A 20,669-nucleotide genomic window follows, 5' to 3' on the forward strand; every position below is an offset into this window, starting at 1 on the left:
GAGTCACATGCTTGCCACCCTCTGTATGTAAGGGTAAAACTCTTTGGTGTTTCCATGCTTTCAGATATCATTCTTTAGAACATGTACGAATGTCAGTACGTAACCAGGCCCTGGTGACTCATGCCAGTAATCCAAGCTACTCAGGAGGCTGACAGCTGAAATTCAAGGTTCAAAACATCCCTGGTAGAAAAGTTCCAGAGACTCTATCTCCAGCTAACCAGCAAAAATACTGGAATAGTGGAATGGCCCAAGTGGTAGAGTACCAGATGTGAGCCAAAGAATAAAAACCACAAGTGGCACGGTAGTAGAGTGGTAGAGTGCTAGCCTTGAGCACAAAAAGGCTCAGGGCCAGCACCCAGGACCTGAGTTCAAGCCCCACAACCAACAAAAACAAGCAAACAAAACAAATAAAAAACCCAAAGGTTTTAAATTTAGAAGCACCCTATAGCCACAATGGCAAGGAAATGAAAGCTACTTCACATTTGCAGTAACTACCTTCATGCACTAATTGTACCTAACAGTTCCTTGAAAGAAATCTTCCTATTTTAAGGGCTGCTTATTGCTATTCCTCTTATCACAGCTTTATTGAAAACCTATCAGAATTTTATGACTTTGTTTGGTGTTAAATGAATTCCAAATGATAGTATCATTAACAAATAAAATGAGAACGCTATGCTTTGGGTTATTAAGAAGCAACTACAAGTTAAATGTGAACTAATATAATCAAATGTTTTAATGCCTCTCAATTCACTTAAAATATTTTGCTTCAGGGCAATTACTGGGTGTTGCCTTTATGAAGTAAACTCTGGCTATGCAGTGCTTTTAATCTCATTAGCCATGATCACCAAATAGTCATGTACTAGACAATATTAGCAAATAGTTTAAGCCTGGGTTTCAGGATGGTTCTGAAACATTGTTTTCTTTCTTTTCTCTAGTGTTGTCTGTGTTGGGGGTGATGGTTCTGCCAGTGAAGTGGCCCATGCTCTACTTCTCAGAGCCCAGAAGAGTGCTGGGGTAGAGGCAGACCTGCATCCAGTCAGAGCACAGCTCCCACTTGGCTTAATACCAGCAGGTAAGGGAGTGGCCACAAATTCCTTAATCAGACACTTGTCCATCAGTTCCTTTTCCCATTCCCTAACCCACACAGTACCACAGTAGCTAAATGTATAGAGTAGGAGACTGAAAGAGCTCCCCATGGCTCTTGGCATCTCCATTAACAGATGTGAGATTTGGGACAAGCCAGTCTTGTCCTGAAATTCAGTTATTTACATAATATTCACTTCATTACAAGGCTATTGAAGTACTAAATTAGATAGTGTGTAGGAGGAAGGGTGAATGCATAAACCATCAATAGATATAATTACTTTCATTCCATGAAGTACTCTACTGGTCACATAGTATCAGTTAGGGAGTTTTGAAACACCCACTCTAACCAAGCTATGGAATTATAATTCCAAAGGAAATAAAATATGGAGCTCACATAATTGAATCACTTATGTAATAAATAACCTTCAAAGCCCCACACAATTCCTTCTGCCTCAAAAGAGGACCTGGGTCCTGGAGGCATAGTCCCTTCAAGGCCTGCCTATGTACTGAGTAGTTGGGTGACACAGAATGTGACACAGAGAATATACATTTATTAAGCATTATTACAGTGTTTATTAAAGCAATGTCTGTCAAGGAAACTTTAGAGAGTAATTAACACTTTAATTTGTTCTTAAGTTGGCTAGAATTCTGAAAAGATGACAATGAATTATTTTCTTAGCTATAAAAATAATAAAAGCAATGACAAATCCCAGGAATGAATGAGAGGGAAAAACAAGGTAGAAGATTATGATGTAAAAATGGGACAGATCCTGGGTATTTTGTACCCATGCCCAGTGAAGGTGTCTGAATTATATTTGAGAAGAAAATGGGGTATTATAGATTGAAGGAGCCACTGAATATATTCTGTTTTAGGAAGAGTCATTTTGCTGCAAGATGCAGAATGATTAGAGGAGGGCAGGAGAACAGATAAAAGAAGACTGTGGTCCAGAAAGCATACCATGTTTACAAATTTGTTATGTTATATAATAACTCTAATCCCAAATTCTTATTTAAACAGATAATGGTAGAGGAACTTGATTTTTGAAATTTTAAAAAATATAATCCGTTGCTGCAAAAATAAAATGAAAATAATGTTATCAAGGAAATAATACGTATGTAAGATGGAAATTTAAGAAAAACACTACTTGAATACTCTATTTAGTGTGGCTTTCAGTGGATGTAGTACTGCTATGAAGGAGGAGAAAATCATGTGTGGGCTGTGTTTAATTTGAGGACACTATATCTTGTCAGGGCTCTTGAGATAAGCAATAAGAAAGAGAGTAAGAGCTAGACAGGAAGTGTCCAAGCTGTACATGAGGAGACAATCTGCCTTTGAAGCCATTTGCTTCCTACAGAGAGGCACCCAGGGAGAGAGTGTTTAGTAAATGACTCCACTGAGCCAACAGACTAAGCCACTGAATTATGATCAGACTCAAATGGATTAGATGTGGAGAAGCCTGTATTTGAACTGCCGGTCATTAGAAATGATGCTTGTTGCTATGGGAACTGGTGCGAAGGAGCTACACACAGAGAGAGTCCGATTAAAACTAAGAAGGGAGAAAAAAGCCTGAGAGGACATAAAAATAAAAAAGGCTATCCAGCTGTTGTTAAACAAGACTCCATCCACATACTGATGGCTGTGAACCATCTATTTCTATAGAGTTTGCATAAATAAATTCATGCTTTCCAATTAATTTGAGTGGAATAAAAATATTGCCAAGGGACTCTTAATTTCTATGATATTTCAGGCAAAGAACCCAAGTGTAGGTGCCATTTTCATAAGAATTTTAGATATGCTTGACTAGGAAGTCATTACATCACATTTATCTGTTTGGATGTGGGAGACATTAACAGCCTTATGAATATTCATAGTGTCTGGTTAATTAAGTTAATTGTTCTGCAGAAGTGCATGCACTTCCAAGGACTTTTTCTTTTTCCTCTCTCTCTTTCTGTTTCTCTGTCTCTCTATCTCTCTCTTTGTCTGCCTCTCTCTCTCTCTCTTTCTGACACTGTGGTTTTCTGTCTGGTATTTCATCAGTCACACTTTCCCTTAATTGCTACTTCTATCCTTAGCCTTTGTACTTGGCACATATTAGCAAGCCCATGGAGGAGGTGGTGAGCAAAGACTCTAGTAGTGTGAAGAAATACAGTATAAGTTTCGAGGCTAATTAAAATGTTTACCTTGAGGTAGAACATTTATAGCTTTTGTAGGATCATTAAAATTATACCATTGTTAGTTATATGAACAGCAGTTTTTTGGCATGGAGATATCTTGTCAAATACAGTGCAATTAATTCAACCAAAACGTGATCCATTTTCAGATTAGCCAGACAAGGATGTAGAACTACCTATAATATGACAATTACTATTAACTTTCTCATGAACTTCCTATTTTCTTCAGAGTATAAAAATCCATATTCAGAAATTAAAGTATCTTAATGAGTAGAGGATGACTAAAATAGTTTTCTGAGTACTGGTCATGCTATGCTCACTGCTAAATTCTACAAAATCAAGGAGAGTTGCAATGCCTGAGAGAGGGTAGACCTAAAACCCATCTTTAGCACTGCAAAGTGATTGGTACTTGAGAACAGTAGCTGGGAGTGAGAATGTTCATTTAAACTCACAGGGAGTAAGCAGTCAATTTCCTTGAATCATGATATGTGTCATTCTCTATCGCACATAGCAATACATTATCTTTTTTAATAGCCTTTCTAGACAAATGTATTTTATGGTCTACTTCTAATTAACCATGGTAATCGAGGAAATGTATTTCATGGAGTACTGTAATCCATTGATAATCCTAAATATCTCTCTCTAATTACGTGGCCTCCTCCAAAGTCTTTACCACACATGTGGGAAAGAAAATTGATTGATTCTTTTCCTCTTTTCAATCTCTTTCTTGTTCCAGAAAAATTAACAATTTAGTAGCTGAAGGGCAAGGTGTAGAAAGTCAAAGCCTTATTGGAAAAACCAAACTTAAGATCCAAAGAGTCTCAGGTTTGCAAGTGACTTCTCAAACAGTAAAGTGTGAAGAATCCCCTGGAGGACTTATTAAGAACACAGACACCTGGGTGCCTCTTACACTAGTGCACGCTCACAGGTCATGTACACTCTGATTGAGTTGCGAGTAAAACCTAGGGATCTGCATTTCACACAAACTCCTGAGTAATGTGGATCCTGCTGATTTATAGACAAGAGATTCCATATATATACCAAGTCATAGGCATACAAATCATTGGGCATATAAAAAGTACAGACTTGGTTCAGTATGTCTAGGGGAGCTCTGAAATTCAACATCTTAAAAGTTTATATAGTCTATTAATTGCTAATTTAAACTCTTTCCTCATCTATTATTAAATTGAAATAAAACCTATACATATTTAACACATGAAACATGATGTTTTGAAATATGTGCATATTGTGGAATGTCTAAATTGAGCAAATTATGCTAATCACCAGGTATTGCTCACATACTTGTTTTTTTTTGTGTGAGAACACTTAAAATCTACTCTCAGCAATTTTCAGGTAAGTAACCCATTAATTATTGTCATCATGTAGCAGAATTTATTCTTCATAGCTCAAAGTTTTTATTATTAGAGGCAAATCTATCCCAAAGTTGCCTTCCTTTGGCCTTCAGTACTGTGAGTACCTATTCTCTGCTTTTGAAATTTGAATTCAGGGCTTCACATATCCTACAAGGTGTTTTCCCACTTGAGACACTCTACTAGCACCATTTTGTTTGACTATTTTAAGATGGGGTCTTGCTAAATGCTGGAGCCAGCGTGGACTGCAATCCTCCTGTTAGTGCTTCTCATTTTCACTGGGATGACAGGTGGATGGCACTTCATCTTGCTTTTGTCTTTCCTCCATAGCTTTGAAATACAGACATACATTACTGAACCCAACTACTGGTTGAGATGGAGTCTTGTGAACTTTTTATGTTTAGGCCTGGACTAAAGTGGCAATCCCTCTATTTATTTCAGCCTCCCAAATAGTTGGCATAGTGAGCTTAATCTGCCATGATCAGCTAATTAAAAATAAATGCACATAAGGTGAGATTATGTATTATTCATGTTTCTGTCCTTACCTATTTCACATGACACAATACCCTCTAGTTTCATCCATATTGTCTCAAATGATTGGATTTCCTTGGGTTTGAATTCAAGCCTTGAATCATACTTCTAGCTCTGTTTTTCGCAGAATATTGTTAAAGGGCCTGAGCCATGATCCATCAACAGTGGATCATAGGTCATGTAGGACTAAAATTATTGTTGGGATCACAGGTGCATGCTTGAGCATCTAGCTTCCCTCAGAGTTTTCGCATTTTCTGTCTGTTCCAACTGAATCTCCATGATCGTCTCAATCTCATTCTCTTATATAGCTTGGGATAGCAAGCACATGCACCACTGTGCCCATGTATAGGTTGAAAAAGGATCTTGAAGACTTTTCTGCTTGAGAAACACAGGGTAAAAAAAGAAAAAAAACAACGACAAAAGCAATATTTGCAAAACTGTTTGGTCTAAGTGAACTGAACACCTCATGGGGGGAAAGGGAAAGGGGGAGGAGGGAGGGGGCTATGAGGGACAAGGTAACAAACAGTACAAGTAATGTATCCAATGCCTAACGTATGAAACTGTAACCTCTCTGTACATCAGTTTGATAATAAAAATTTGGAAAAAAAAAAAAGACTTTTTTGTCCCCTCTGGCTTCAGAACACTAGCCCCTCATTCAGCCTCCCAGTTAGCTAGGATTACAGAGGTGAACCTGGTTCCCAGCCAATTTCCTTTTTAAATAAATCTGAATAATGTTCTATTGTGAATACATACCACATTTTCTTTATTCATTCATCCATTGATGGAAACTTAGCTTAATTCAATGTCTGGACTGTTATGAAAAATCAGACAATGAACGTGGGGTTGCCTTTGTCACACTGATTTTACTTCCTTTGTAAAAAGAACCCCCATCCCCACCCCCACTCCCAGTAGTGGGATTGCTGGATCATATTGTGGTTATGTTTTCAGGTTTTCTGAGGAACCTCCATACTGTTTTCCTTTCCTTACTGTGTTATCTTGACACATTTGTAGAAAACCAGTAGAAGTTTTTATGTCTGGGATTATATTCTGCTGCTTAGTTGTCTGTTTTTATCACAGTATTGTACTTTTCAAAATTACTTTAGTCCTCTAGTGTATTTTTAAATTAGTGTGATGTCTGTAGCATTGTTCTTTTTCCTCAAGATTGCTTTAGCTATTTGGGAGGTTTTGTGGTTCTATATAATTTTTAATGAGAATTTTAATGGGAATTGCTTTGAGATTTAGCAATATTCTCCTAATTAATAAGCATGAAATACTTTCTCATTTATTTGTTTTATGTTCAGTTTCTTTCATTAATATTGGATAGATTTTTGTGTTTTTGTAGTTTTCTTTTGTCTCCTTGTTTAAATTTGTTTGTAATTATTTGCTTTTGTGGCCATTGAAAATGGCATTAAAATTACATTCAGTTAGTTTGTTGTAAGTTTATAGGAACAGTGTTGTCTTTTGTATGTTAATTTTGTCTTGCAATATCACCAAAGGTATTACTTCTAAGAGTTCTTTTGGTATAGTCTTTAGTATTTTTGATATATGTGATCATGTTATTTGCAGCAGTGACCAACTATTTTCTTTCCAGTTTTTAAAGTTCCCTTCTCTTGACGATCTGCTTTGGCCTGGACTATTGTGACTGGTAAAGTAAGAACAAATTTTAACTTATGAACTTAACATATGCTCCACTGATAGTATATGTTTTTGCTTTGCTTTGATAGGATCGACTAATGTTCTGGCACATTCTCTTTATGGGATTGCTCACGTGGTAACAGCAACTTTGCACATTATCATGGGTAAGAATTCTTCCAAATAAGTTTGTATTGTGAAAAAATATTTTGTTTATATAGAAATATACAATTTGATTTGCTCTTTATTTTATTTTTTAATTTATTTTTATCTATATAGAAAAACACGACATGATTTTTGTCTTATCTAAGGAATGGCAAATTCTTTGCTTCTCAAAGCAGAGAAACATTTGACTACAACCCCTTAATTAATTAGGCAAGTTTTCCACTATTTTCATCATTTCTCTTTTCAAAGTAGATGCTTTGTAAAAAGCCATAAATGAAGCTTTGCTATAATCTAGACAAACTAAATATTGTAATTATGTTCAAAAAATTACAATTTTAAAAACAGATCAACAAACTCCAAGCACACTAACTGTATATGTATTCTATATAATTGTTGTACCAGAGCTTTAGGACTAGCACTATTTAAACATTAAATAGCATACATTTGCAGATCAAATTGAAAGCAATGCATCCCAATTAACAGCATGTAAGATAAATGCAGTGAAAATCCCTGTTTTGTAAAAGTATTCTTTGCCAAACAACTTCATGTCCTTAATCATATTGTTACAAAAACAGTAATAAGTTGCAAATTTTACTTCATTGGGCTCCTTCATTTAGATCCTGAGAACATTATGAAGAATATTTGCAGTATACATAGGTTAAGAGAGAGGTAAATCAAGGGTATTCATCATGGTGCACGGTATTTTGAGATATTCTTCTACAAGATATGGTCTCCTATGTTTTCCTATGTTTGACAAGAAGCCTTAAAGCACTCATTGATAGATTGATATCACTATGATTTGTTGAAGGACACTTGCAGCCAGTTGATGTCTGTACCTTTAGTGCCTCTGGCAAACTACTTCGCTTTGGCTTCTCAGCCATGTTTGGCTTTGGTGGAAGAACTTTGGCTCTAGCAGAAAAATATCGATGGATGTCTCCTAACCAACGAAGAGATTTTGCTGTGATTAAGGCACTGGCAAAACTTAAGTAGGTATCTTTTCTTTTTTTTTCTTTATTGTCAAAGTGAAGTACGGAGGAGTTACAGTTTCATATGTAAGGCAGTGAGTACATTTCTTATCCAACTTAAGTAGGTATTTTTTCTTAAATGAAAGATTCTGTATCCCGATCCTATACCTAAAGAACCCCATAGACTCTACCCCAAGCTACTAGAGCTGATCCAAAACTTTGGCAAAGTTGCAGGATATAAAATAAACCCTCAAAAATCAATGGCCTTTCTCTATGCTAATGACCCTAAGACCGAGGCTGAAATAAGGAAAGCAACTCCTTTTGCAATAGCCCCAAAAACATAAAATACCTAGGAATAAGCTTAACCAAAGAAGTGAAAGACCTCTTTGATGAGAACTTTAAAAGCTTGAAAAACGAAATTAAGTCAGAACTAAGGAAATGGAAAAACCTTCCATGCTTTTGGATTGGGAGGATTAATATAATCAAAATGGCAATATTGCCAAAGGCTATCTACAAATTCAATGCAATGCCCATTAATATCCCAACACCATTTTATAATGAAATAGAGGAAGCAATCCAGAAATTCATATGGAACAATAAAAGACCTAGAATAGCAAAAACAATCCTAAGCAGAAAGAACAGTGCTGGAGGAATTACAATACCCAACTTCAAGTTGTATTATAAAGCTATAGTAATAAAAACAGCTTGGTATTTGAACTGGAACAGGCATGAAGACCAATGGAACAGAATTGAAGACCCAGAAATGAACCAACAGAACTATGTGTACTTAATCTTTGATAAAGGAGCTAAAACAATAGTTTGGAAGAAAGATAACCTCTTTAACAAATGGTGCTGGCAAAACTGGCTCAACACATGCAACAAACTAAAACTAGATCCTTATATATCACCCTGCACCAAAATCAATTCCAAATGGATTAAAGACCTCGAAATCAAAACAGACACCCTGAAAATACTAATGGAAGGAGTAGGAGAAACACTTGGGCTCCTTGGCGCAGGACGGAACTTCCTTAACAAAGACCCAGAAAGGCTACAAACCAAGAAAGGTTGGACAAATGGGACTGCATCAAACTCCAGAGCTTTTGCACAGCAAAGGACATAGCTCGCAAGATAAACAGAAGGCCTACAGACTGGGAGAAGATCTTTACCGGGCATTCAACAGACAAAGGCCTCATATCTAAAATATATGCAGAACTAAAAAAATTACCTTCCTCCAAAACAAAACTGCAAAGAACCAATAGCCCCCTCAGCAAGTGGGCTAAAGACTTACAAAGAGACTTCTCTGATGAGGTAATGAGAATGGCCAAGAGACATATGAAAAAGTGCTCTACATCACTGGCCATAAAAGAAATGCAAATCAAAACAACATTGAGATTCCATCTCACCCCAGTAAGAATGTCATATATCAAGAAAACTAACAATAACAATTGTTGGAGGGGATGTGGCCAAAAGGGAACCCTACTTCATTGTTGGTGGGAATGTCAACTGGTTCAGCCACTCTGGCAAGCAGTATGGAGATTCCTCAGAAGGCTAAATATAGAACTCCCCTATGACCCAGCAGCCCCACTTTTGGGTATCTATCCAAAAGACCACAAACAAAATCACAAAAAAGCCACCAGCACAACAATGTTCATCACAGCGCAATTTGTCATAGCTAGAATCTGGAACCAACCCAGATGCCCCTCAGTAGACGAATGGATCAGGAAAATGTGGTACATATACACAATGGAATTTTATGCCTCTATCAGAAAGAATGACATTGCCCTATTTGTGAGGAAATGGAAGAACTTGGAAAAAATTATGCTAAGTGATGTGAGCCAGACCCAAAGAAACATGGACTCTATGGTCTCCCTTATTGGGAATAATTAGTACAGGTTTAGGCAAGTCATAGCAGAGGATCACAAGAGCCCAATAGCTATACCCTTATGAACACATAAAATGATGCTAAGTGAAATGAACTCCATGTTATGGAAACGATTGTTATATCACAGTTGTAACTACTTTCAACGTCCCATGTGTATCGGTAGCTTCTATTATTGATGATGTTCTTGTATCACCTTCCTGTGGTTGTACCTACACTATCTCTGTAATCTTATCTGAGTATATTGGAAACCGTGTATACTGGTATTAGAAGTAGGAAATTGAAAGGGAATATGAAAATCGAGAGACACAGGGTAAAAAAAGACAAACAACTACAAAAGCAATACTTGCAAAACTGTTTGGTGTAAGTGAACTGATTACCTCATGGGGGGAAAGGGAAAAGGGGCGGAGAGAGGGGGATATGAGGGACAAGGTAACAAACAGTACAAGAAATGTATCCAATGCCTTATGTATGAAACTGTAACCTCTCTGTACATTAGTTTGGTAATTAAAATTTGAAAAAAAAGATTCTGTATCCCATGGTCAATGGCTACTAATAAGACTTTTTTTATATTTTAGGCCAGAGGATTGTACAATATCATTTTTACCACTTAACAACTCTCAAGATGTACTCCAAAGGTACTGTACTGTCATAAAAGCATAGAAAAATTTGATCATAAACCGTGTGTCAGATTTCTAATCTTTAGTTACATATACTAATGAAGGGTAGAGAGTAACTGACTCCTACGGGATCTAGTCACATCATTTTGTCTTTTGACCTATCATTTTACCTTCATCCAGTCATTTACTCACTCAACAACTGCTTGAGTGTATACCAGGTACTTTGGATATCACCATGGGCAAAAAAACAAAAACCCCACAATTTTGGTCCACATGAGAATTTTTTTTTGGAGTTTGATACAGACATCAAACCATACAAAGTAAGGATTCCAGTTATTAGAAAAACTGAAGGTTGTTGTTCTTATCATTTTTTTTTACTTTTAAACTAATTGCTACATTATAATGTAGGCAGTAACCAAATGATACATGTTTTTTTTTATGAAGAAAACACTGAATTGGTTGTCTACTTTTCCTATATTTAAAAACATGTGTGCTTTGATTTTGTATCTTTTATTGTTTTCTTTCTTTCAGGAGGGTTCAAGCTTCTCCCAAGTCTGGTGAGTCTAATTGCACTTCTTAGAGATCTACTAAGGTTTTACTCTGCTGAAGGAAAGGCACTAATGATTTCCCTTACCTCTAGGCTGTAGTGGCCCCTGGCAAACACTGCATGGTCAGTTCTTGAATGTCAGCATCATGGCAATCCCTTGCCTGTGTTCTGTGGCACCTAGAGGTTTGGCACCTAACACTAGGTAAGTAGACATGATTATTGTGTCTCTGATATTCTTTATGTAAACTCAGCATTCACTTTCATGATAACTAATTCAGCCAGCCAGAATCTGATTAAGAGTCTCTCTGTAATCTTAGGCCTTTCAAAGGACTTTTTACCATAATAGATCAAATAAAACTGTGGAACTATAAAATCTGCCAAATAATCAATGATTATGTAATATTATTGAGGTTGAAATAATATTCCTGGGGTCTTATTGAAATAATTTTGTTATGGCTCTCTTACTTGCTGCATTTATATTTATTTGCTAGGCATTGACGTTATTAAATTCTAATAGTTCTTGTCAATGTATGTGCATTACCATTGTAGAAACATAAAAATCCTTGACATGAAAATGATCATGCATATGGGTGCATGTTTCATAGTTTTAACTAAAGAAAACATTCTGGTCCTCTTTATTTTTTTCCCCTTTATTGTCAGAGTGAACCACAGTGGGGTTACAATTTCATATGTAAGGCAGTGAGTATATTCCTTGTTCAACTTGTTGCCTTCTCCCTCATTTTTCCCCCGCTTCTCGCCCCCCTTTCTCTCCCCTCATGAGGTGTACACCAAAATATTTTGTAAGTATGCCTTTTGGAATCCATTATCGTTGTATCCTTTGTCTCTCGATTTTGATATTCCCATTCCCTTCCCTAGTTCTAATACACGTATGTACAGTATCCAGGGTACTCAGATGAGATACAGTGATAGTGGGGGAATACAAGAGAAACAAACAAACAAAAAAAGCTACAGTTTCACATGGCATGTTGAAAATAATTACAACAATGATATAACACTTGTTTACATAACATGGAGTTCACTTCACTGAGCATCATCTTATGTGTTCATAAGGGCCTAGCTATTGGGCTTTTGTGATCTTCTGCTATGACTATCCTAAACATGTACTAATTATTCCTTATGAGGGAAACCATAGAGTCCATGTTTCTTTGGGTCTGGCTCACTTCTTTTAGTATAATTTTTTCCAAGTCCTTCCATTTCCTTATGAATGGGACAATGTCATTCTTTCTGATAGAGGCATAAAATTCCATTGAGTATGTGTAACAAATTTTTCTGATCTACTCATCTACTGAGGGGCATCTGGGTTGGTTCCATATTTTAGCAATGACAAATTGTGCTGCGATGAACATTGTTGTGCTGGTGGCTTTAGTGTGGTCTTGCTTGTGATCTTTTGGGTAGATGCCCAAAAGTGGGGCTGCTGAGTCACAGGGGAGATCTATGTTTAGCTTTCTGAGGAACCCCCATACCACTTTCCAGAGTGGCTGAACCCGTTTATGTTCCTACCAACAATAAAGTAGGGTTCCCTTTTGGCCACATCCTCTCTAGCATTTGTTATTGTTAGTTTTCCTGATAATGGACATTCTTACTGGGGTGAGGTGGAATCTCAATGGTGTTTTGATTTGCATTTCTTTTATGTCCAGTGATGTAGACCACTTCTTCATGTATCTCTTGGCCATTCATATTTCCTCTTCAGAGAAGTCTCTTTTTAGGTCTTTAGCCCACTTGTTAGGGGGGCCATTGGTTCTTTAAGGATTTGTTTTGGAGGAATTTAATTTTTTGAGTTCTATGTGTATTTTAGATATGAGGCCTTTGTCCACTGCATGGCTGGTAAACATCTTCTCCAAATCTGTGGGCTTTTATTTATCTTGGAAGCTAGATATTTGCATTGCAGAAGCTCTGCAGTTTGATGCAGTCCCATTTGCCCAACCTTTCTCTGATTTGTTGCGTTTCTAGGCTATTATTTAGAAAGTTTCATCTGTGCTGAGAAGCCCAAATGTTTCTCCTATTGCTTCTTATAGTGTTTTCAGGGTGTCTGATTTTATTTCGAGGCCTTTCATCTATTTGGAATTGATTTTGGTGCAGAGTGATATATAAGGATCTTGTTTTAGTTTGTTGCGGGTGTTGAACCAGTTTTGCCAGCACCATTTGTTGAATGGTCCTCTTTAATGTGCACTTTGGCACACATTTTCAATTAAGGAAATGGAGATATTTTCTAAATATCTCATCCACAAGATTTTAGAGTTTCCTGTTCTTGCACATTCCTTTAAGCAGCTGATTCTTTACTGGTCTAAAACCAATTATTTTCCTAATCTAGTCATAAATAGCATAAAAGAAACAATCATAAATGATATAACTTAGAATCAGTTGTATATTTTTCCGGGAAGTTAGATGAGAGTATGATTTAGATATTTGGACAAGTTATAATATTTTCAATGATTAGTTTCAATTTCCCTATAAAAATATTTAACCAGAATGATTCAACAGCTAGAAATAGAAAATAATTTTCAGTATCTGCTTTGGCAATGAATCAGGGAAATATCCAAAATTTTAGAAAAGAGAGGGAAACCAACTTTTATGATAAAAACTCAGATGGCATGATTTTCATTATTATATCTAGTGTATTTTGAAGCTTTTATGATTCCCAAATTTAGCATAGTTATTTCCACTCTATATCCATAGCAATTCTAGGCAGTTTCCTTCAATAAATTCTAAAAGCTGACTGCTGTCTGAGAGACTGTGTTAGAGAAGAATCCAGGCATTGCCTAAGATTGTTTGCTCTTGGGCCTTTATGGGAGGAAGTTCAGCTTTGGAGGGAGCAACTGATTCCTAACTTCTTTAAAGAACTGCAGTTTAATGGATTCCACTGCTGACTTTCCAGGTTGAATCAGTATTGAGGCTAGAGTTAAGGATTGTGGCTCAAAGCCAAATGTGGAGGTATACCTCAAGTGATACAGTTTGAGTCATGTAAGCAATATATTTCATGTTCATGAAATTATGCAATTAAGAAAAATGATATAGAGTAGCACTTGACCAGATATTTTTGGTGCTGTTTATGTTCACTATAGAAGAGTTGCCAGGATGGCAGAATACATTTTAGACCCTAGCAATTAAGAGCTCTAGGACTCATGATTGCTCTGCTTTGGTCTGTGTGCTTTACAAGTTTACACTTAGACAGGTCTCCTACATAAAATGAGCAAATGACAAGATGAACTCCAAGGTCTCTCAGTTCCAACAGAATTCTACAAAAGATTTAAAGAATTCTTTGTAATGTTGTTATTCTTGGAATCATTTCATGCTTGCATTGAAATCAAGCCTGAAGGCATTTGCATTTATTTCTGCAAACTACCTTCTATAGCACTATGTTGTGAGTGGCTGCTTTGACACTAAAGCATACCTCTGAATCTCCAGTCTCTTATACCTCATGTAATAGTTAGGTGAGATTAAAATGCATCTAGCTGAACATGTGTGGCTGAGTTGTTCGTTTAATCTACCCAGGGCTCTTTGAATTATTTCCTTTCCTATGTCACTTAGAAATTCTTCCCATAAATAAATGTTTCAGTCACAGTTTACATTTCACAAAATGTTAAATTGTTTTACAGTATTTGTACATATTAACTACTTTAAAATATATCTTTGAAAACGTAGTTTCACATTTCAAATTTTTAAATAATCTTAGGGTGGGCTTAAAATTACATCTTGGCATGGTTTGGTGCATTTTTTAAAAAGCAAGATCAGTAGCTTGCTAAAAAGAAAGTGATGGGTCAGTACAAGTAATTTGAAAAGATACATCATTTAATTAATAAACTAGGAGTTAGGGATTTAGCTCAATGGAAGAGCATTTGCCTGACAAGTGCAAGGCCGTGAGTTTACTCCTCAGCTCTGGAAAGTAAAAGTGAAAGAAAAAAAAAACACCTAATAAATTAGAAAAGTATAGAGTAAGAAGTTTAGGTAAGTTTAATATGCTGGTGATTTATCTGACTTGCTCCATACATCATGTAAGCAATGTATTTGTTATAAGGAACAACCTACAGTGATTTCTGATAAAATCTCTTCAACACTTCCAAAACCAGGTTTCTATTCAGGTGTTCAAGGTTGCTTGGTCAGCTAGTGCTCTACCACTTTAGCCATGCCTCCAGTTTTGTTTTTCAGTGGTTATTTTGGAGATGGAGCCTGAAGGACTTTTCTGCCCAGTTTGGCTTTAAACTTAGATCCTCTGAATCTCATTCTCCTGAATAGCTAGGATTACAGACATGAGGTGCCCATGCCCAGTGTCTTCATAATCTTCTTAATGACAAATAATATTTAATTTCAGATTAAATAATGGAAGCATGGCTCTTATACTTGCACGAAACACTTCTCGGCCAGAATTTATAAAACACCTGAAACGATATGCCAGTATAAAAAATCAGGTATAGTAAATTCTCTTTATTTATTTGTGAAATGATTAATCATGATTAGAAAGACTTCAAGAGTTGACATCATGGAGCTGGGAGTATGGCCTAGTGGCAAGAGTGCTTGAGTCCTATACATGAAGCCCTAGGTTCGATTCCTCAGCACCACATATACAGAAAATGGCCAGAAGTGGCGCTATGGCTCAAGTGGCAGAGTGCTAGCCTTGAGCAAAAAGAAGCCAGGGACAGTGCTCAGGCCCTGAGTCCAAGGCCCAGAACTGGCCAAAAAAAAAAAAGAGTTGACATCAAGTCAGGCACTAGTGGCTCATGCTTGTAATCCTAGATACAGAGGAGAATGAGATCTGAGGACCATGGCATGAAGCCAGCCTGGGAAGGAAAATCTGTGAGACTCTTATCTCCAGTTAATCACCAAAAACTTGGAAGAAGAGCTCTGACTCAAGTGGTAGAGTGCTAGCCTTAAGCAAAAAGCTCTGGGAGAGGGCCCAGGACCTGAGCTCAAGTCTCAGGAGCAGCATCAAAAAAAAAAAAATGTTATCTTTAAGTTTTGCTAAGAAGCGAGCTTGATTTTCTTCTGAAGATGTTAATCTTTAAAAAAAAATCTGTTTTACACAAATTATGAAAAGCACACACAGTTGTATAGATTGGTTGCTTCTTGAGATACTCTTTTTTTTTGCACAGAGAAAATATAGTTTTATATTGAAGTTTAAAGGAATTTAAGAATGTGATTTTATATGTATATGGTATTCCTGAAATGATATGTGGCAAAAATCTGAGTATTTATAGCCTTCCTGCTTTTTAAAGTAACTATGTTCACAATTTTCCAACATTTATTTGAAGATATGTGTATATTTATGTGCTACAATATAATTTCCGATATCTATTTTTAGAGGATATCCTTTTAAAAGGGATTATCCCAAACTATATTATATAGAGATACATATTTCTACAGAAAGGATTAGCTTCAAAGTGAAACAGTTGTGATTACAAGCCAAATTATTTTGGTAAATATTGAGTCATTTTGTATTAGGCCAGCAATTAGTCTTGAGTTTTCAAGTGTGGTGATAAAACCCTATGTCTCACATATTCTTCAAAGCATGAAGAATGTTAATACATTGCTGTTGTAGGAATGTATATACTTGGATAAAGCACAGGTGGACAGATCAGGAGAGAAAATCCAGCTAGCAACTTCAGCAACATTTGTTTGCCTGCCATAGTCACTGCATGGCTCCCACTTTTACCTCATAATTTCAGTTTGTTAGGCAGTTCCCATCATTTGTTGAGTAACCATCGGCCTTTTTAGGAGATTAAGTAGTAAAATATCTTTTTATGTAAGTTTCCAAGAAGATGAAGTTGCTAAGGGGATCTCTAAGACATATTTTATACAAGTGAGTTTAAAGAAAATATGCAAATTTACTATTTTTCCCTAAAATAATGTATGTCTCTTCTGATTTTTGCAAAAAAAAAAGTTAAAACAGCTTTTTTTCTTAACCACAAGTAGTACATGTTTATTGTGTTTAAGTCTAAAAATGGAAAAGGAGGACAATATAAAGGGAACACAAAATTCTATGTTTCTAAGGTATACATTTTTAGAGATAGGACACATCTAATGGCCTCATTGTTACAAGATTCTCTCTGTGAAGATCCTATTCCCAAGTAAGGTAATGTTCATAGGTTCTAGGAACTACAGGTTTTTGGAGGGGGTTGGTCAGACTTTAACCCATAATTGCCAGTTATTAGTGATTTATTAAAAACATACAACCTTTAAAATGAATTATTACACAGAATTCTTTGCAAATGTAGAACATGTTCCCCAGGTTTTATGCCCAAGTTAAAAGGTCTGACTTAGTGATTATCAAACTATTTCACAGAGAGCCACTTTGGTTCCACAGAGAATGTTCTAACTCTCCTCCAATCCAACAACTGATGCCTCATTGTAATCTTTTCTGTAATTTAGGCTATGTTACACTTTAAGCTGTAAAATATGCTGGAGCTTTATTTTTCACATGTATAAAATAAGGGGCTTACAAAATATCAGTTTGCCATCAACTTTTAAATACTCTTACATTTATATGTCAAAAAGAGGGGAAAGTAACATATGTATCTAGGGTAAGTCTCATACCATTCGACAGAAAATTGATTAAGTAGCTATTGTATATTTCCATGAAAGTGATTTGGCAATATTTTCTTGATTATTCAGATGATACCACTGTATTTTTTCTTATAATTTCCATAGATAGGTATCATGAAAATTTGTAAATTCAGTGTCACATTCAAAACATTCTGGAGGGGTCAATAAGAAACATAATTATTACAATTTATAATCCTTTCTGTAAAGTGGGGAGACAGCAGGCAAACACTTGTGAAAATCTTATTCTTTTTGCTTTCCATTTAAAAAAGAGAGATTTCCCATTTAAGCTCCATAAATGTAGACCTAGATGCCTTCCCATTCAATTCTGAATGAGAAACTTACACTGCGAGTAAATTATATCAGCTAATGGGATCAAACTGAAAAATTACCAATGGAATCAATGGATTATGGTAATCTTCAATATCAGTAGACCAGTAGTACAGAATTATGTGTGTGTGTGTGTGTGTGCTGGTTCTGGAGCTGAAACTCAGGGCCTTGACACTCTTTCTGAGCTTTTTTTTGCTCAAGGCCAGGACCCTACAGCTTAAGCCACAGCTTTACTTCCAGAGTTTTGGTGATTAATTGGGAGAAAAAAATTTCATAGACTTCCCTGCCTGGTCTGGCTTTGAACATCAATCCTCTGATCTCCTCTGATCTCAGCCTTCTGTGTATCTAGGATTATAGGTATGAGCCAGCGCCTGGCTTTATAGATTGTTTTAATGGAAAAAAAAAACCTATATTGTGTGTAGGTTTTCATAGATATAGTCATACAACAATGTTGATTAACATACAGAAGATCTAATTGAGTCAGGACAGCTCAGGAAAGGATTTCATTTCAAATAACAAAACAAAAAAAACATAGTATTTCTGATCATGAGGTTTCAAAGCTGTAAAAAGTTTTCAGCGTGTATGGTGATATTTATTGGCAAAGAAGGCATCAACCTTGATTTTCATGAACAGTTTAAGGCAAAGCAAGTATTGTGATTATTTGTATCGGTTTGATTCAGTTTAGTTTTCCATTTGTGGAGACATATACTGTTGAAGAAGTAAAGGTCTGTCCAAGGACTAATACCAGTGGAGACAATGAAGGGGAAGAAGTTGGACCTCATAAACCTGCTTCAGAAACTACTTTCCCTTGGAATGTAGATGGTGATTTAATGGAAGTTGCATCAGAAGTTCATGTGAGGTAAGCTTAATTCCTTCCTCACTCTCCATATTCTAGAAATGCATCACTGGTGATATACTGAAATTCCTCTTCTAACTCTGTCATTCAGCTCATAAACAATAAATCAGGGAAAACACAAACAGACATACACACAACTTTCAATAAGTAAAAAGTAAAACATTTAATTTATTTACTAACTTGAATGTAGAACAAGACATTTGCTTTGGTTATGTTTTTCTACATTGGCATTCTAAATTACCATTCTGCATAAACTGTACAGATGTGTGCCTGCAGTTTCATTTTGGTTTTCAAGAAACGGACAAAGATTCTGTGCCATTGTGAGAAGGAGACAGTCACAATCTTGTTAGTTTCTCCTCACTGTGCTCAGGCTGAATTATGACAACACTTTGCATTTGGAAGTTTGCTTTTCATCAGATCCTTACAAATTATTCCACATACTTTAAATAAGAACACTTTTACAGATCATTTAGTGAAGCAACAAGTACAAAAGGCATTAACACATTTAGGAAGAAGAAAACACAATCCCTGTAATCACTATGACAATGGAAAGAAGTAGTTGGGAAGGAGTACCCACTAGATCTGCCTATTTTATAAAAATAATGCATCTGTCCCAATGGACAGTACTCATGGGTCCAGGAAGTTGGTTAAGAAGGCTATCAACTTCTACTGATACTCTAGACTCTTCACCTTGCTAGACTCCTGCTCAGCCTTGAGTGCATTATTTAATAACAAAACATTGTATGTGGTACTATGCAACATACTCAGCAGGTCGGTGTGTGTGTGTGTGTGTGTGTGTGTGTGTGTGTGTGTTGTGCACCTGCGCATGTGTGAAATAACAATGATATATTTATCAAGTAACTTATTCTTATTGTTCTTTATAGATTACACCCAGGGCTGATCAGTCTTTACGGAGGAAGCCTAGAAGAAATGAATGATTGCAGTGTAACATGTAATTGTTTATAAAAAATGCTAACTAGGATTTTAGTAGAAAGGAATTTGGCTATACTTTCAATACATATCCAAATAGAAAATGTATTTTTTAAAAGAAATCACTATTTTTGATGTTACTAAAAAGTAGTTCAAGGGCTCTGAAAATCAAGATGGAAATATAACTGCACCAAAACCAATTTGAATGCTGGTTTTAGAAGTTGTTTGTTGAGATAGAAAAGAAATGTTTTATGTACTTAGGCATCAGCATGATATATCAATATTTGACCAAATTAATTCCACAGTAAAATTATTTTGTTTCTTCTGCTTTTCAAAATTTGAGTCTACCACATGTGATGTTCCAATTTCTCTAACCAAGTTACAAACAGAACACAGAAATATTATAAGACTACCCCAGTTTTCACTAATGTCGTAACTAATCTGTAGAGGTTAACTTTAAGTATCACACAAACAGAAACAACAACTTTCTGTAAAATCTGTCACGTTGTAGCTGATTCAACAAAAAAGAATGATTCATTGCTGAAAAAAAATTATAAAATTGAATTGTTGTAACATCAAAATTTATGACAAAATCTATTTAGAAATGTGCAAACAATCTTTGTAACTGTGTAAAGCATAACCACGCTGCTCTTGATCCTGGAAGACACGTGTCACCACCATAGCAGTCGGTTCTCAGTGTGAAGAATCAAATTTCCATTAAGCTCACCCTTGAAAAGACAGTTGTAAATTGTACTAGATTTTTCAGAAATGAACTTAAACATTTTCTCAAAAGAACGATTTGGCTTTTCACAATGAGAAAGCACTAAAAATATATCTTTTATACAAAGGATATTGAAAAACATATACATTTAAATACATTTACTTTTGCTTGTAAATTCTGAGGTAAGGCTTTTTCTTGTTTCATGGCTAAAATGCCTTCTCAAATCTCAGCACCTTCTCGAGCTACCAGTCATAAACATGGGCTTGAACAAGTAACTTTCATGCACCAGGAAATCTGAGAAAGGGGATGG

At 36.0% G+C, this 20,669-nt stretch overlaps 1 protein-coding gene across 3 annotated transcripts in view; it reads left to right on the top strand.

Annotated features, from left to right (window-relative positions):
* Cerkl (ceramide kinase like) overlaps window positions 1–20,266 on the top strand; it is an 86,301-nt gene extending 66,035 nt beyond the window's left edge. For 2 of the 3 annotated variants that reach the window (XM_048345144.1, XM_048345145.1), the window contains 8 exons: window positions 6,884–6,958; window positions 7,765–7,942; window positions 10,379–10,438; window positions 10,952–10,977; window positions 11,061–11,169; window positions 15,298–15,394; window positions 18,533–18,711; window positions 19,593–20,266. In XM_048345144.1, coding sequence (XP_048201101.1) covers window positions 6,884–6,958; window positions 7,765–7,942; window positions 10,379–10,438; window positions 10,952–10,977; window positions 11,061–11,169; window positions 15,298–15,394; window positions 18,533–18,711; window positions 19,593–19,674 — 806 coding nt within the window. In that variant the 3' untranslated portion in view covers window positions 19,675–20,266. Of the gene's footprint in view, window positions 1–935; window positions 1,073–6,883; window positions 6,959–7,764; window positions 7,943–10,378; window positions 10,439–10,951; window positions 10,978–11,060; window positions 11,170–15,297; window positions 15,395–18,532; window positions 18,712–19,592 lie in introns of all 3 variants that reach the window. The other variant, XM_048345143.1, reaches the window with a different exon arrangement.
* The last annotated feature ends 403 nt before the right edge of the window (window positions 20,267–20,669 follow it).

Source organism: Perognathus longimembris, chromosome 4, assembly GCF_023159225.1.
Source record: "Perognathus longimembris pacificus isolate PPM17 chromosome 4, ASM2315922v1, whole genome shotgun sequence".
In the NCBI taxonomy this organism is placed as follows: Eukaryota; Metazoa; Chordata; class Mammalia; order Rodentia; family Heteromyidae; genus Perognathus; species Perognathus longimembris.